This window comes from Nilaparvata lugens, chromosome 4 (assembly GCF_014356525.2).
Source record: "Nilaparvata lugens isolate BPH chromosome 4, ASM1435652v1, whole genome shotgun sequence".
Classification (NCBI taxonomy): Eukaryota; Metazoa; Arthropoda; class Insecta; order Hemiptera; family Delphacidae; genus Nilaparvata; species Nilaparvata lugens.
This window is the reverse complement of record NC_052507.1, coordinates 42,513,868-42,530,895: the sequence shown is the minus strand read 5'-3', so window position 1 is coordinate 42,530,895 and position 17,028 is coordinate 42,513,868. Positions and strand designations below refer to the sequence as shown.

Genomic DNA, 17,028 nt, shown 5'->3' with positions numbered 1-17,028 from the left:
TTTTTTAATAAAGTAGACATTATATGTGTATATTGAGATGAAATTGCACATTTTTGCTGATTTTGAAAAAAAGCTAGGGCATTCTTTCACATTCCTTAGAATAGAAAAGAAGGTAATAAACTGTTTAATGGATTAAATTTGCTAGTTTATAATTTGAGAGAGATGTTCTGATCCGCCCTTGGTGGATTGGGAAAACAATGACGCGTCGCGACGGCAGCGGGCAACTGCGTCTGAGTAATGAGCAGGAAAACGGTGGAGGAATTCGCGACAGCTGTGTGCGTCCAAAATAGATGTTGAGCAATTGATGTGCGTGCGTGCGCTCGAGCACAGGTGGGCGTCTCTCTTTGACGGAGCGGCTAGTTGGTCGGTCGACGTCACCACAGACGCTGCGTTTTCTTCGAGACGTGAAACTTTTGTGCATGTGCGCGAGAACTTGGACGTTGTTCCGTTGGGTTCATTGAAGTTTTATTTTTCGAAGTAGTTTTAAAGTAATAGAACATGTTTTAGTGGTATATGATTCAAGTATTGAGTGTGGTAGTTTCAGGAGTATGTGAGACAATTAGGGTATTGAATCTGAAAGAAGAAAATCATGTTTATTAATTGCTTCCAGGAGCATCTCTAAGTCCAAGAATAGAGGACAATCACCCAATTTCTTAATTAACCTTTTTTTAGTAACATCTGCATGATAAGATAAAAATAGTGGTAGAAGTGAATGAGTTTCAATTTGAATAGAATACAGTATGTGAAAGAGAGATTCACTATCGTTGTGTTAGAGATATTGTGAAAGTTATTGAGAGACTGAGAGACTTCTCTTGTTTGATCTGGTTCTCGAATGAATTTAATTTCTAGTGGAAAAAGTATTGGTATTATGGATAGAGAAATCAAACTTACATTTTATCGAGGAATGGATGTCACATAGCTATAAAAAAACTAGAGATTGTAATTTTGAAAAATAGGATAGGAAGTGGTAGGAGGATTTTGATCTGTTGTTTCTCTTTTAAAAGACCACTCGATTAGATATATTATGTATTATTTTTCTCTCAAATAGAAGACAGGATAAATAACCAATTAGCGACAAAAACATACAATTAACACCAGACGATCAAATTTTATTTGATGAATGGGATTTTTGCTAATCACAATAAACGTCAGAATTTGAATGAGAAATACATTTTTTCTTGAGAATTAGGGGAATTTTCTAGAGAAATTTTGTTGATTCTAAGGAAGACAATAATTATATTAACAAGTCATTTTCTGGAATGAAATGGACACAAAAACAAGAATATTGGGTAACCTATCCCATTCGATGTTCCATGATTATTAAAAACATAGAAATCGATTTCATCCGAATCAAAACATTTTTCATCACTGTGGAACAATGTGAAGCTTCACATCATAAACTCTTCCATGTTCAAGTTATTTTTGGAGTACCAGGACACATCTATTAGTTTGTTGAACAGGAGCAGTTGTTTATTAAACTCATTGCAATTGAAAATCACCGTTCTCTAATCCGCCATCATGGAAGTAATTGTAAATTTGGATGAAAATTGTCAAAATACAATTAACATCATTAAGAGACCATTTGTCAGTGATTTCAAAACAATCGACACATTCAGTTGTTACGTCAAGTGCACCCCATTCGCGAACAATTTCACCGATAACGGCTTTATAATGTTAATTCGTATGAATTTTCAATTTCAATGTTGTTGATGTATAGTGCAATTATTCCTAGTCAATATTGTTAAACCTTGTTATTTTAGCCCCCGCTGAAATGGCTCGGGAGTCGCCGACCCTGACACATCCATCTCACATGATAATATGATCTCCGTTTCAATTTCGTCAATAAACTAGTGCTAATAGGAATAAATTCGATGGCTGATGTTTGGTATATCCCTAAGTTCACTACGAGAAGTGTGTGAATTCGTGTAGAGTTATTGTGATGATAGTCCAGCGATGGGGACAGAAGTGAGAGTGCTAGTACAAATAAACATTACACTGGAAATCAGCTCTAGTTATATTTGGTGGAATAAGCGATAGTCACATAATGCTAAGTTGGCTGGTGAGTTTCTATACTATGATTGAACTACAGTTAACTTGAAGCATTAACTAATTAATCCTATTATTATCATAATTATTATTAATAATACATTTTTGTTGGATATTCTCTCGTTTTTTTTTGTCTAATTTAAAGTACTAGAGTTGATGAGGTTATGGGTCATCCATTATTAAGTGAAGAAACGAAATAAACCAAATCGAATAGCACTAAGGCGGGATGCACACCGGAGAAACGCATTTCGTGAAGCCCTCTTTTATGAAACTTGTTTCATGCAATCCGTTTCACTCGCGCATGCATACAAAAGAGACGTTCCCTGCTTAATCTTATCAGTCGATTGCGAGCAACTTTCGTTTCACGTTTCCTGAAACTTTTTTCACGAAACGCGTTTCTCTGGTGTGCATTCCGCCTAAACTTTACAAATATCAAAGATTTATCCAAAATATACACACTGCGAATAAGCATGGTACTTATAGTGTTATAGAGCATGGAATTGATTGGAGATAATACATATTTGTGGGAGAATGCTTAAGCTTTATTTGCTCATTTTTGTTGATGTGATGAGATGAGATACTAATTTATTGCCAGTTTACTTATTCAAGTGAAAATACTGAATTCTCACATTATAATAATGAGAGAATATTCACCAAAATGTTTTTATGAAGTAGCCTGAATTTTTTGACTATTTTTTTTTTTTTTATATTTCAATAGGCAATTTCGGCTATTTTTGAATTTTAGTCATGTTAAAAGTAACTTATTTCCAAGTCTTTCAAACTCATTTGTTTCCCATCCATTTACACTTGAACTGAAACTCCCCAAGATTCAAGAGAGAATGAGTTCTCTGTTGATTAAATTGTGAGCGGAAACTGTGATATTTTTTCTTCATTTTCTACTTCCTGTGTTCTAAAGCTGTACGATTGTTTGGCTCACTTGCAACATTTCTCTTGTCAATTGTGTATTTTCCTATCCTGTGCTGTATTAAATTTATTTCCGAATTCAATATTATAAATACTGCATATTTCAAGAATAGAATAAGAATAAGAATAAGCCTCACTATATGTTCAATAATTCGTTAAAATTATAGTCTAACTGGAAGTATGTCAGTTCCACATAGCTGCTTCCATACTTCGCACGGACTATAAAATAATATTCATCAGTTTCAAAAATGATAAATATAAGCCTCAAAATCGGATTGACACCATATTCATATCGAAATATCAATTATTTATATGCAGCAAAAAGCCTAGAGCTCATATTGAGATCATTCCTAGAAAAATAGTTGAATCTACGAATCTGAATTGGGTGTCAGTAGCTTATTTAGTATTAATTTTTATTTTAATAAATTCATTTTCATACTAATAATTTTTACTTTTTATGAACTATTCATAAATACTCATAATCTCAAAATTTGATAATCGTTATGAATGTAACGATTACCTACTAGATTCTAGTTTGTAAAAATCAAAGTCATTCTCATCTCCAGGTTATAGTAGAATTATTATTGGAAATTCAAGTGGAAATTATTATCAACTTCGATGGATTTTGTCTCCAGATTATATTTCAACTGACTGCCACCTTAATAAACTACAATAGGAACTTCTTCAACGATCGACTTTTGACGGAAGCTGTCAGTGTGAGTCTATTTCTTGCTACCAAATCTTGGAGCCTGTCCAAGAAGATTATTAGTACAAAATCCTTATTTTATGTAGTACAAGCATTCAGTTATCATATTTTGCGCTTCACCATTCACATCTAGTCTGTATTTTGTCCATTTAGTATTTTCAATAATTATTTAGTCGAAAACCTCATAACATGTTCTCATTTTCATTTAAAATTGAAGATTGAATTTTCACCATAGATTATAATTCGAATCACACCATCTCATACCAGAATAAACTTCAACTATAAATGCTACTTGGTTTTCCTACTTCATTCAATTACTGTAACTCGAGTTGCAGTGCTCATCATTCCTCATCCCAATTCCTTTCATAAACATTGTTTTTCTTCACAGAATCTTAATCAAACTCACATAATATTATAATACAGTATAATATACTGTTTTATACCTCATCATATCCGTTTCACCTCCAACTAACAGATCACTTGATGAAAACGCTGAAAACAATAATATCTCTTAGAACTACGAAGACAGTTGACGATCCTTATTGCCAATTTGTTGGCGTGAGTGTGACGAAATGCCAGTAAACTTGTCACAAACTTTTCATTTGCCGTCAGTCGTTTGTGTGCTGTCACCTGCAAACAGACTCCGGAAGGCTCGCTCTGCTTGCACGGTTCACGGTGAATAAGTAACAAAGGTCGTACACGTGTCTGCTCCTCTGCTTTGCTCTTTTAACTCTGTGAGCGACAGATCTGCTGAACATTTCTGTGAAACTTGGCCAGTTCAGTTGTAAGTGTCGCTGTATATCACATTGCTCGGACATAACACCAGCAAGTAATGCGAGAGGATCGTTTAGCCATCCCCCGAACAGCATCACTGGGAAACGAGCTGCTCTTAACAACGGATGGATGAGTAATGACAAATAGGTTTCCACTTACCGTGTACGATTCATGAGCTGCGTGTGTTCTGAGATGGGATGCCGAATTGCCGATTTCATATTGGATATGAGTTTATGAGATGAATTGATAGGATGATTGGATTAGTTGGAGTTATTGAAAATGTAATGATGGATGAGTTGTCATGAATATTTAAATCGTTGATTGCCAGGATCAAAGAAAATCCTGGACTGTGTCACGTTATTTTTTTATATTTAAATAACGATTAGCCTCCTGCTTGGCATCAGTCGGTAGAGCATGAAATATTTTAATATAATTATAAAAATTAGGTCGTGGTTTTTAATAGGATACAGTCTCATAAAAATCTTTATAGGCCCAGATGTGAGCTTCCACTATAATTCTGATAATTCATTAAAAAATAAATATATATATATATATGGTACTTATCCTATAGTATTGAGGAATTAAAATAAATTGCACACCATAAACAATTTGATACATATATTAACAAATATTGCAAAAATAGATCAGGGCAAAAAATATAAAGAGCGATAAAAATATATAATATAAAAATAGAACAATAATCGAAATCAGTAAACTATCACAGGCTAAATACTATTCTCTAAATTTATAGCACGAAACGTTACCATGTGCTTTTATTTTATAATCATATGCATCCTTTTGTATGTAGCTGCGATATAAGCTTGCTAATACTTGTCGACTTGGACAATTCCATAAAAAATAGATTCCTTAAAATCAACTTGATAAATTGGCAACCAATAATCCGAATATATATCTTAAATTCTATAGTATCTAATAGATTTCTTTGCAATGAATATATATTTTATCTCAGGGTGCAAGATTCGGCACCTGACGGAATAAATAGAGCCATTCATCTAGTGAATCAGAGCTACAACAAACTATCGCAAATTATATTGCAAAAATTAAAGATCATATGAATATGTATTAACAGCCTAGATTTTATACTTCTTTGATTTATTAGAATTTCTGAAACGTACTGACTCATTACTCCTCTAATAAAATACCTTTAATACTTTATTTACTTGCGCAAGTATTTTTTTTTTTTTACTAAATTCTTAATTTATAAGAAAACCCTTTCGACGAGCTAGCTTTGATTATTATGTAATTTCGAAGCACTGAGGGCGCCCTGTCACTAATTCAATATTTCTCACTCACGTGTCGAAATTTTCTTATGAGCTGCTGATGTCGATCCAACTCCTGGTGGTCCTGGACTATGGTAGCCGGAGTCGTCTCTTCCAAGGGGTTACAAAATTATTTAAAAATGAAAATGACTTGCTTTATAAGAGCATCACAAAGTCTTATAAGAAATTTAGTGATTCAATCTAACTTTCAATTTTTACAGTTATAGCAAGGTATTACGCTCTAATATTTAGGGACCTCTCATGGTGGCATTTGGCAGGCGAGTGTCGGTTCTCCTTTCTCAATTTTACAATTCTCATTTCCGACTTCCAAATTTACATAAAATTTGAATATCCTAGTCCTCCGCCATTTAAGGTTCAAATAGACCGTACTAAAATATTAAATTATTACTTATGTTGTATGTTTAATAATTTCTTTGCCTTCGGGCCATACCCATAACATAGACTATACAACAATTTTATATAAATCCCAATCATTTGTAGAAATATATATAAATATTTTTGAATCGGCATACTATTGCCGCCTATCAACTGCCATTATGTGATTGGTGCATGCAAATTGTTTCAGTATTCATGCGCTTGGTAACCTCCTATTTCCTGGATACATTTAATTATTTTTATTAGGTTTTTTAAATATGCCCTCTACATGCTAGTTAATTTTCTATACGTTACTATTTGTTTCATGCATCATAATAGTTAGCCACGTGACCTTTTGTTCCTCCAAATTGCATACCGTTTTGCCGCAATAGATTTCTGCCAAGGTGCTTGGTCAGATTCTACGTTGCATGGCTCGGTCGATCGTTAGATCGCCGATCACTAAATGCTTATGCCTAACCTCAACCTTCAATATTTTATATAATATTATATATTAGCAAAAAATTATTTCAATTCCTTTTAGGCTGTTGTACAGTTTAGCCAGGACAAGCTGATGTTATCTAATCTTTATGTTATCTCTTTGGCGATATTAGCCAGTTATTTTACTCAGACCTATTAATATTTCAGCTAGGGATTTTTATATCTACCCAAATTTCAATATGTTACAACTGAAGAGAGCTTTCAGCCTTCTAGGGATGTGAAGTTGTTACACCAACGATTATGATTGATTTGTTATTTGAAAAAAGTCAAACTTTGAAATCAGCAACTCTTCATTATTGAGTAGAATATGTAAAAAGAATTCATAGATCTCAGATCAGGAAATCGGGCACTTCATGGAACAGGCACAATGAGGAACTACTTAATTCTACTATAACTATTGTGGTGTTTAATACCAGTCTCCAGTCGGTGACGGCACTTATCACTTATCTGAGGGTTAACTCCTGTTTTGGGAAGTACCCTTGTCACACGAAATAGGAAAAAATGTATAGAGTATACTAGATTATTTTCCTGACAATTGATCAAAGGATTAATTGTACTATATTTCCTCAGGATCAAGTAACTCGATGATGGGTTACTATTGACCTCTGAAATGAATATATTAGCAAATAAATAAGCTATAAGCAAGGTCGAACACAGGGTCACTAAGGAACAACATGTGTGATGACAAGTTGCATTTATTTAAATTTACTAAATCATATAAGAATATTGTTTGTTCAATAATTAATAAGTGAATTTGATAATGTAGGGCTAAGCCCATAAACAATATGATTTGAATTTTAAAGAGTTCTTTCAAGTCTATAAATTTATTAAGGATGAGCATGTAGTGCTTTCACCCAAGGGTTGCCCGACTGAAGTTTGGACAGTGTAACGTCAGAATTTTTACAAACGATATACCAGGTTGTCTATGGAAAATTGATTCGAAGAAATTTTGAAATTATATTATTATAAATCACTCACATAATATGGGCCCATAATATACGCGCACTCACTCATGAAGATTTGTTCACTGCATGGCTGGCATCTTTTGTCAGGCTCCATGGCATCATATTAGGCTTCTATATTGGCTCGCGATTTTAATAATTAATAATTCCTTTTTAACTGAGATTTGGTGACAAATAAAATTCTAACGTTACGGGGAGCTACATCTAAATTGAATTCAGTACTCTTACATAAATTTAACAATGAAACATTTAAAATGACAAAAAATAACAAATAGGAGTTACAAACGACTCTCCATTAGCGTGCTCAGTTAATCTCTCTTTTTCTTCCTCCTTCTTCTCATAAATTGAGAAGCTAGGTTTAGAGAAGAAAAGGTCACATGACCAGTTTAATGACCAATCTCTGGTCAGAAAAAACCAATCTACCAATAGGATGGCTATACTAAAGAAATGTGCTCAGGTGTGCCATATAGAATGAATAGATAATTTTACAAATAAAAACGAGGAAACAAGCAAAACAAATATAGGGGAACAATGAGCAGATTTTTCAGCAGGTCAGAGTGTACAATGAACAATATAATAAAATTGAAAATCGAAGCAAGCAGTCAACAATCAGAAACAGACACGCCGGTTATCAGCTGACTGATAAGGTAGCCGGCTCAGTTTGCATTGAGAAACTAACCCTTATTGTAAACAAACATTCATTATGCCATTTTAGGTTATTCGAAAACCATTTACAACTTACAACTGTTTGTGAATCTGGATCTTAATAAATGAATATTATCATAGATTTTGTTGTTATTTCAACAGCCAATAAAGGTGGGTAGTTGTAATGTTTAGCTTATTATTATAGAAAGTTGTTTATCAAGTATGTTTGGCGAATCTCACCGTGACACTATTAACTATATATTTGGAAAATTTGGTTGGTTTGAAGACAGGTTTAGGGAATCGGTAAAATGATTATATTATACAAAAAATGTAACACCTTAAATAGAATAGTGACATCAAACTGAACATGATTGAGTTGCAGATTCTTCAGAAGCTCTCAGATTCGACTCACTGTTCATTATTAACGGATAATGCCTGTCATACTATAATAGTGGAGCACAGCGTTGATAACGTTATGTATGTATTTGTTGAATGTCATGTTAATTAGCCGGTTTACGCTATTTTGTTATCCTGCATCAGCTTTGTTATGTATTGCTTATGGTAATAAACGCTAACGCTCATGCTAATATAAACAAACGCTGTGTTTCGTCTGTTTACTATCAAAACATAAAAATATGTGTCTGTTTATTCTCTCCAATTTCAGTGGAATTGGAGAGCTGCGCTTTTTTCTCCGCCCTCAGAAGTTGTATTTTTCGGTCATCGACCTCATTGTATTATTTATCAGCTGCTGCTTGGCCTCAGAGGCCAAAGACATTCTGCCCATTGACGTTCGCCATGCCGCCATTCGCCATTCCTGCTAGGAATGCACTGATGTGTTCAACTTTTAAATTTAGTTGGGCGAATGAACTCCATCACTTTATCCTACTTCCACTCTTCTCCACTTCTTCCTTCCCTTCATCATCACTATCCATTCCTTACCCCTTTTCCGAATGTGCTATCCAATTTTCCTTTCTTGATATGTTATCCTTATTCATTCTTTATTGCTCAAACTGATTCTTCTACAAGATGTGCACTCCACTAATTTTTCTGCCTCTCATTTTCACTTTCCTCTCCTTCATTGACATTACAATCTTCTATATAATTATTACTTATTGTGACAGCTGTTTTTTGCCTGAGTATACTCATCCTATTATTAGCGTTTGCTCTTTGAGCCCTCGTTGTTTTTCTTGTTCTCCTTCTCCTTGATTATTTCCTTATATTATTCATATTCCATTTATATTGAGGTCCACGTTATAATGTGAGAGGAGAAAGATAGGAGAAAAGCGTTGCCGATCTTCTTTCTTGTCAATGCCTTCTATAGACGATAGCTGATACAGGTTTATTGATGTAATATTAACGGTTCATTATCGTTTAAAATAATCAATTATATTTTATTAGGCAAGAAAATTATATTTTTCAATAATTTCATAATGTATTTTCATTATTAAGATGAAATATTTTTTAATTTACTATTAATTCTACATTGTTAAAAGACGATCTGGCAATAGAACCAAGCGAGAAAGAGATACTGCTATCCGCTTGGTTGAATGATAGACAAGGATAGCAATACCATTGCTAATCAAACACTGCCATTATAATGTGGGCCTCACTTTAGATTTTTCGTTCTTCGTGCTCCTCTTTCGTCTTCTTATTAATCTCCCCTTCATACATTTCCTTCAACAAGAACTCTTGAATCATTGTCCATCCTCGTCTTTTTCTTCTTTTCCTCCGCATGCATACCTTACCTCATCCTTCTCCTCCTAGTTTTCTTCCACTCCTCCTTCACGTCTTCTTTTTCCTCCTCCATATTATCCTATGTTTCTTTTCCTTCATCAACTTCCTTATCCTTCTCCTCCTCCTCCTCTTTTTCTGTCTCCTTCTTCTCCTTCTGCTCCTCCATATTATTCTATTTTTCCTCTTTCTTTCATTCTCAATTTGCTTTCTATTTTCTATTTTTCCATTCTCATTCTGTGATATTCACTATCCACTCTCTCCTTCTTTATTATATTTGTTCATCACTCTATCTTCTTCATTATGATTTCTTCCTCAAGCATTAATATCAATATTAGTATTCTCTTTCATTGCTTATAATTTTTTTAATATTTCATTTTCCTGGAATTCTATCATCACTTCAATATTTCAGTCACTTCACCCATTCTAAATTTCATTACATCAATCATTTTCGCATATTTATCTCCGATCACCACTCACCAAGCACCACCACCGTCTCCTCTATTGTATTGCTTAATGTGGAGATGTGTGCGTGTGTGGGTATGCTGAGTTCCAGCGTTACTTATTTTATTTTTATGCGCCAACGTTGTCGACGAAATTTATTTTTAGGTGCACTTTGCATTCTTAACTGCTATAACGTCACACTTTGACGATTATTAGACTCTAAATGCGTACATTCGTTATAGTATCTGGTTTTTCTGCTTGTTTTATTTTAAAGCATCACTATTGATGCTTGTCTTTTAAAGAAAGAACGATGATAGTTCACTCCCTCTCATTTTAATCCCAATTCATTGGAATTCTACTGTTCTTTCGATCCCAAGTAGTGATCCCTTGAAGCCTGTTCTGTTTCCAGCTCGATTATGTAGCCATGTAATCGAATATCACATCAAATCATATGATCGAATTCAATAGCTTTCTACTCATTCTACGCCATACATGATTTATCTAGCCCGTATTACTCTAAGCAAAAACGTCTTAATGTAATATATAACTACAACAAAATCTATTCTGGATACTCGTGCTCTACTCAAGTTACAGTCATTTTCAAGTACAGTAATTCTAAGTTTAGAAAATCGTGTTTGAACGATCAGATAAAGCAAGTGAAACTGTGCGTCGTGCGTCGTCTATTGAAAAAAGTATATTTTATTCGAAAAGTTGAACATTGATATTATTTCTTATCGGAATTTAGAAAACCGGTATCAAATACTTTTGTTACCACTAAATTCAACACCACACATTCAACCACAAATTCTTTTGATTACTAAATTCAACTACTTTGTAGTAATTGCCTTGGAACAATGGGTGGTTACGTTGGTCCGGAAAAATCTACAGCTAGACCCATTAATAATCTACACATAGACGCCTGCACGGCTAGTGGCTAGACGCTAGTCAGATCAAATAATAAGATACGAGTGGAAACTGCTAGCGGTTGCATTCTATTGCAAGTCGCAAGTTCTGTTCAGTCAGCGATGATAAATGAATCACTCTGATCAATGTCAACTCTGCTGGGTTCGATAGGCTGGTGGTGGGGAAGAGTGGGAGAATGGTTAAGCTGCGACTGGAAGTGGATTGCATAAAAATAATAAAATAGGTTAGTCACTAAACGAAGTTACACGAAGCTACTCGATCTTGAACGAATTAATTCAAAAACTAGTATTGCCAACCTGAGCTGTATATAACTGAATTAATGAAACGTATAAAATGGATGAGATCGCAATTAGTCGATTGTCAGCCCTGTCAATCCCAAACCGTTTTCTGTTATGTTGTTCAGTTTTCACTTTCAGTCTTTCAGTAGTTGAGTTGAGTAGTGGTAGTGGAGTCTGGTTACTGATGCTATTATATGCTCGTGTGCTTATATGCTTGTGCGCTGTGTGCTACTGTGCTTTTAAACGAGAACAAATTTGTTTCAATCGGGGTGTTTTAAATGGAAGAGTGTGATAATATTAGTGAAGTTTGCTTTGTGTTTGAGAATGAAAGTATTACAATGCCTTCGCCTTGTTTGATAAAAAGGAGTCTCTTAAAACGGCTTTTTCTTCACGTTTTGCCGAGGAGAAAAGAGAGGTAGTGAACATTGGAAGGCAATCAATCACCTGACCTCCCAAATTTAATACAAGATGTGGATCATACTGGACTGGTGAGTTTCTTACATTCTGAATTGAGATTCAATGAATAGTTCTCGACAATCATTAATAATTCTATTATTTTCAATTCAAATCAATATATTATGGAAGTTAGTATGTTTTCTACTTTCTATTAAGTTATCTGTAAGCTTATATTGTGAAGATGGAATCATCAAGGAAAGTTAATATATTGGTATATATTGGGACATTAAAATCGTCAAGGTAGAGGTATTTTTTTCTAGTGAATCCTCCCTCCCACTTCAAACTTACTATTTATTATAGTGGGGAATATACTCTGTTACACCAATTTTTCAGAGTAGACTACCGCTCGCCACTATGTTGAGAACCTATTTATAAGAATGCTAGATAACCTACGGCCTCTCTCACACGGCAGAATCCTGGCTCCTGAAGATCATATTTCATATTACGCAGCTCTACTGTGCTTTCACATGGGGATCTTACATATTAATAAGCCGACGGATCCAACAATTACGCCGACGATTGCTCAAAGTATGACTCATCACTTTTTCTCAAAGTCTAACTTCCTTAAAAATATAGATGAAAGATTTCGTATTTGGATTCAGCGACCCCAAATTCTTTAAAGCGTAAGTCCCATTTTCAAAAATACCCGAAAACAAGGGAGTTATAGCTGTTTTTAATATAGCTTTCCATTATTATTATTATTTTATTTATGTCATTTATAATTACAAATCATAATTACAATAAAATATGATCGGGAAAACGAAACAGGCATGGCCCAAAACTTTCTTCTCCCAATTTTTTACAAATAAAAGTTTCAAAAAAGAATGAGGTTATAATTTCAATTTGAAATCATATGATTAAATAGTAAACGTACAAAGATAACAATACTCCTGCCTCACGAAGAGACATATGAACATTTTTAATTTATAAAAGTTCAAAAAAAATTAAACTTTGAAAAGATGAATCCAAATATGAACTCATGAATCGCCTCCACTCATCACCCAATAAAATACGAGGAAAAGGACAAGTAAACTTCACTGAATTTCAATTGTCATTCAACAATCTAATTTATCAGTTTCAAATAGTTGAATATAAATCCAAAATATTTCTTTGCAACAATCAGAAAAATCTATTATGAACACACAGTATAAACATTGTGGTGATCTGAATCGATCTACGGTCATAATAGGAACTGAAAGAATAAAAAATCTCATTCTATTCCAACTAAAACGAAACTGATGTCTGTGTTTGTATTAGAACTGCTGAGTGGATAATGCATACTCAGAAAGTCATGAATAGTCCAGACCAGCCTGGCGACTTTGATGCTTTTGACACCGGAATATCGTTTTATTTTTTATTAAAGAATGAAATCCTCAGTCGTAGAACTATGGACCAAGCGCGAGCTTTTGCTTTCTATGTCGTATACCGTCGACACAAACTTCGGCTTTTTTGTTATTCGATTTTTTGCCGTTCTTATGAATTCTGTTGAATCAAACATAATGATATTTAAGAAGTTGCGCTGAACCTGGTAGAATTCATAGGAACGGTAAAAATCAACTTTACGGAAATCGATGTGCACGTAACTGGATTTAGAAGATCAATACTATAATGTGTTCTTTCATAATTTAATAATTATCACAGAAATGTTCAAGTGAAAACGTTGGGCGCAAACCTACTGCCATGGGGAGACAAATGAATTCATGAAAAGCTTGATAACTTGAATAGTGATCTGGATAATATCTGTTACACGTTTTTAGTTCAAGACATTATATTTCTTAGAATAATTATTTCTAATCTGTTTTGTCAATCGGCAGGAAAACGTTGGTTTTTCAAAGTTATCTTCCTCCCTTATTTTTGGGTATTTTCAGAAATCAGGATGAATTATCCCACCAAATTTCCTACACGAATACAGTGTAAGTTGTATTATAATAGCTTCAGTACATACGTACTGTATAGTACAGTACCTGTTCGTTTTTACCGTATAATTATATGATAATAGAAAGCTTTATTAAAAACAGCCACAACTTCCTTGTTTTCGGATATTTTCGAAAACGGGACTTACATCATAAAGAATTTGGGGTCGCTGAATCCAAATCCGAAATCAGAATCTTTCTTCCATCATTTTCAAGAAAGATAGATAGAAAAAAAACATAACTTTCATTCGTCATACACATCAACTTACCAACATATAAAAGGCTAAGATTCATTAATAAACGTACCAGTTTATTGCATCTATTAATTGAACACAGGTCTGGAGTAACATAGCTGATTAGAGTAGCTATTAGAAACATGTTATAGATATCCATGTTCTACTTGTAATGAATATAATAAATTATGCTCCATTTATTATGTGTGTGATGAAGTTACTAAAAATATTGTAAAAATCAACTACTTTCAAAATCCTCTGAATTGTCTGAACTTTTTACAAGTTTTTCAAAGAACACAAATAATGATAATTTAATAATATTATGTTCTCTATATTATAGGAATAATTTTATTCATATGTGGCAGGAACAATACTCTCTAAAGCTAGAAATTCTTTCATTCATTCAATTCATAGCAAAACTGAATTAATTATATTTGGAATTCCAGTCCAGCCACTAATATTCACAAACAAGAGGCGCATCATTTGAACGCGTATTTGATTGGACGTAAATAGGTGCTCGATCTTGGTTATTTGTTTTTTACTTTCCTTGCCCTATTACCATAGGTAAGGAAAGTATGATATTGACCGATTATTCTCTGATATTTTCTTCTATTTCTCCCAATTTTGTTATTCGTTTTTCATTTCATTTCACTGGGAACGGTATTAGTAATAGCGCTCTATTGAACCAGTTCTATAAAAAAAACCACAACCAAAAGAGGTGTATTAAAAATACACAGGTGTATTAAAGGTAAGGAAAGTATTGCTTTCCAAAAGAAATTAAGGTACCCCGATTTCAAGTTTTCTATACGTTTCAAGGACCCCCGAGTCCAAAAACATGATTTTTGGGTGTGTGTGTGTGTGTGTGTGTATGTGTGTATGTCTGTGAACACGATAACTCCATTCCTAATCAACCGATTGACTTGAAATTTTGAACTTAAGGTCCTTATACCATGAGGATCTGACAATAAGAAATTCATTAAAATTGAATTCAAAATGGCGGAAAAAATGGCGGATAATTACTGAATAACCATGTTTTTCACGGTTTTCTCAAAAACGGCTCTAACGATTTTCTTCAAATTTATACCATGGATAGCTATTTATAAGCCCTATCAACTGTCATGAGTCTCATTTCTAAGAAAATTGCAGGAGCTCCGTAATATTCTTGAGAAAAATGGAAGATAATCACTAAAAAACCATGTTTTTCAAGGTTTTCTGGAAAACGGCTCTAACGATTTTCTCCAAATTTATACCATGGATTACACCATTTATAAGCCCTATAAACTGACATGAGTTTCATTTCTGGGAAAATTGCAGGAACTCCGTAATATTCTTGAGAAAAATGGCGGATAATTACTAAGAAACCATGTTTTTCACGACTTTCTCAAAATAGTTATTTGTGCAACTAGTGCGCAAAGTGACAGTTTGCTGCACCGAAAGAAGGCGAGGGTGGAATGGTTTCTTGAGTGCAGCAGAGGAACTTTGCGCACGTATTTCACATTAAGTTTTTGCTACAGTTACCATTGAATATGAAAAGTGGGTAATTATGGGTAAAATTGCCTGAAATGCATCAAATGTTTTTCTATGTAATTTTATTATTGATAAAAACCTTAATCCTAAAATCCTCAAGTCCTCGTTGTCCTTGGTTATAATATATATACTTAATAATTTGCGCGTTGTGCTTCGTTGCACCTCTGCTCACTATAGCAGCCCAGTCACTGTTACCAACTTCATTTTGATTTTGCTGCACTGTTGCTCCATATAACCTACTAAGTATTTTGCGTTGCCATGTTGCAAATCTGGAGTGCAGAAAAATTTTTCCCGCACTAGAGCGGAAAAGTGATTCTTTGCGTTCTGTAATCAGTGCAGCAATGGCCACTTTTCAACGTAACTGTAGGAAAATGACTTTTTTCAAATTCATATCCTGTATAGCTATTTATCAGCTCTATTAACTGGCATGAGTCTCCTTTCTGGGAAACTAATGGGGGGTCCACCCCATCCTTGAGAAATGGACTTTGTAACCTCCTTCTCGTGCATGAGGTAGGTAGGTAGAGCAGTTCATAAAAAGAACACATAGTCGAGATATTTCATCTGTAGAACAGCTGTTTTGACGACTTCTAAAAAAATCATAGAATTTCACAATTTACACAAAGGAAAAAGTACTCTGAAAACAATTATATATACACATATACAGAAGTCTGATCATAGTTTCAAATAAAATGTTGCCGCCAATCGTCATTATGTTATTCCCCTAAATTATTATTCTCGTTTAAGAACGGGGCTTACAGTTCAATGAGCAAGGAAAGTTGTGTGAGTGTACCACACCAGATTTTTTTATCCAAATTGGATAATCTTTTTTAATATAATTTTTAAGATCATCATAAGAGTGAGAAAAAGTGGCAACTGAAATTTTTAAGTGGTCCAATAGGCGAGTTGTGGGTTGTTGAAGTGCTAAACTCCTTTTCCTTTCCAGATCATAAACGGTTACGAATTTTCCATTGGAGTTTTTTTAATTCATTCAGCATATCATCGGCTTTGTTATAATATAATGTGCGTTTTTTCGCGATTAATGCCAAAATGAACAAGTTATCGAATTTACAGAAAATGTTATTTTTTTAATTATGAATTTACTTTTATTTGGGGAATAAAATGTTTTAGCTTGGAGAGATATATTTTTTTAATTTATAAGAGAAGTTCTAATAATATAGTCGGAACCGTTTATGATCTGGAAAGGAAACGGAATCTGGTAAGTTAGCTTTTCAATAACCCATAACTCGCTTATTAGATCACTTAAAAATTTCATTTGCCACTTTTTCTCACTCTTATGATGATCTTAACAATT

The 17,028-nt window shown here is 33.9% G+C and overlaps 1 protein-coding gene across 1 annotated transcript in view; it reads left to right on the top strand.

Annotated features, from left to right (window-relative positions):
• Positions 1–373: 373 nt before the first annotated feature.
• The window catches only part of LOC111056912 (zinc finger protein 287), a 387,293-nt gene continuing 370,638 nt past the window's right edge, over positions 374–17,028 (top strand). The window contains exon 1 of the mRNA XM_039426996.1: positions 374–2,059. Coding sequence (XP_039282930.1) covers positions 2,045–2,059 — 15 coding nt within the window. The 5' untranslated portion in view covers positions 374–2,044. The remainder of the gene's footprint in view (positions 2,060–17,028) is intronic.